The following is a 1,972-nucleotide window of genomic DNA, read 5'->3' on the forward strand; positions in this document are numbered from 1 at the left end:
ATATTGGGATAGAACAATTATCACAGACAAGGCGGTACACTACAACAGGCCAGACATTACACTTATACACAAACACACAAAAACCACATTCCTCATAGACATTGCAGTACCCAACACACACAACCTTCAGTCTACGCACACTGAAAAACTAACAAAATACACCGATCTAGCTGTCGATCTGAGGAATCAATGGAAAATGACAACAGTTGTTGTCGTTCCGGTGATACTAAGCTCAATAGGCGTCATACCAACAACACTTCACAACAGTCTGCATACACTTGAACTACACAAAAACACATACATACAATTACAAAAGGCAGTTATAATTAATACTTGCCGTATAGTGAGAAAGTTTCTCTCTATGGGACACAGTACTCTCCAAACACAAACATTAACCACTGCTCAACAAACAACAACAAACACAACATACTCTCCGACCAATGCAAACACACTCATGCCAAACACGGAAACTTCACACCAGCACCCACACAACACACAGTTACACACACAAAACATAACGCAAGAAATATACCCGACACAACACAGCACATCTACAACAACACCCACACACGCAACATCAGCACATTCTCCAAACCAAACACAAAACAATACACAAGAAACAAACTCATCACAACACAACATCATTACTTACACTACAACAGCACTCATACACGCACCACCCCCACTTTATCGAAACGAAACACATAACACACCACTTATTGCTCGGTTAACAAGCCTCACACAAGATCAAATATCAAGACCATCAGATGTCTCAAACAAAACACAAAACACTTCACAAGAAACACAACATAGTATAACTTTATTAACCACAACACCCATACACGTACCACCACCAATAAATCAAAACCTCACACAAAACACTTCACCCATTGTAAGACTCACAAGACTCACACATGACCAAATTGCACACTATTCAAAACCGACGGAGAACGTCCCAATCGCTCATCGAACGCGAAAGCGAGCACAACACAATACAACACCACACACATCACCCAAAAGGCGAGGTCGCTGAACACAATAAACATACATACATTTATACACACTACAAGAACAAAAATACCCTCACAAATATACACGCACACTCACACACATTCTCCGGTTCACATGACAGACCAGAACAAGGAAAAAACAGTTTACCGTCACTTGACTGTGTCCGTGCGGTAAACTAAATCGGGCTCAGCCCTGCTATGAAATAGATGAGAGAAACAATAATAATAAAAATAACGTAAAAAATATATGCGGAAAAAACTAACTGAAGCAAAGGTGAATTTCAAAAGAGATACTTCAACAGCTACGTACATCACTTTTTATAGCATTACCCCCACCACTAAAAAAGTTGTAATTTGATATTTTTATAATCGTAATTCAAACTAATTATTTTTTCTTGGAATTCAGACAAGTTTAAACATGTTCAAACAAGTTTGAACATGTTCAAACAAGTTTGAACTTGTAGCAGGATGATGATATCATATTTTTCAAGGTCAAATTAACATATTCTTGAGAATAGCTGACACGTGTAAAATTATTTTAAGATCAAAGTCCATTCAAACAAGTTTGAACATGTATTTTTATTATGTAAATTTCAAGTGTCATATTACATTGCTTAATCATAAAAAAAAAATATTAACATCCGGTCACGTGTTTTGACACATGTAAAATTATTTCAAACAAGTTTGAACTTGTAACAAGATGATGATATCATATTTTTCAAGGTCAAATTAACATATTAATCATAAAAAAAAATATTAACATCCGGTCACGTGTTTTGACACATGTAAAATTATTTCAAACAAGTTTGAACTTGTAACAAGATGATGATATCATATTTTTCAAGGTCAAATTAACATATTCTTGAAAATTGCTGACACGTGTAAAATTATTTTAAGATCAAAGTCCATTCAAACAAGTTTGAACATGTATTTTTATTATGTAAATTTCAAGTGTCATATTA

General features: G+C 35.2%; 1 protein-coding gene across 1 annotated transcript; it reads left to right on the forward strand.

Moving 5' to 3' along the window:
- The first annotated feature begins 361 nt into the window (after positions 1–361).
- Positions 362–1,033, forward strand: LOC123295880 (mucin-3B-like). Its single transcript, XM_044877341.1, has one exon. It carries the CDS (start codon positions 362–364, stop codon positions 1,031–1,033), a length of 672 nt encoding a protein of 223 aa, XP_044733276.1.
- The last annotated feature ends 939 nt before the right edge of the window (positions 1,034–1,972 follow it).

The sequence above is a fragment of the Chrysoperla carnea genome, chromosome 3 (assembly GCF_905475395.1).
Source record: "Chrysoperla carnea chromosome 3, inChrCarn1.1, whole genome shotgun sequence".
Classification (NCBI taxonomy): Eukaryota; Metazoa; Arthropoda; class Insecta; order Neuroptera; family Chrysopidae; genus Chrysoperla; species Chrysoperla carnea.

Excerpts from the sequence above, each read along its gene's own strand:
- LOC123295880 (XM_044877341.1), top strand. The coding sequence starts at position 362 with ATGGGACACAGTACTCTCCAAACACAAACATTAACCACTGCTCAACAA.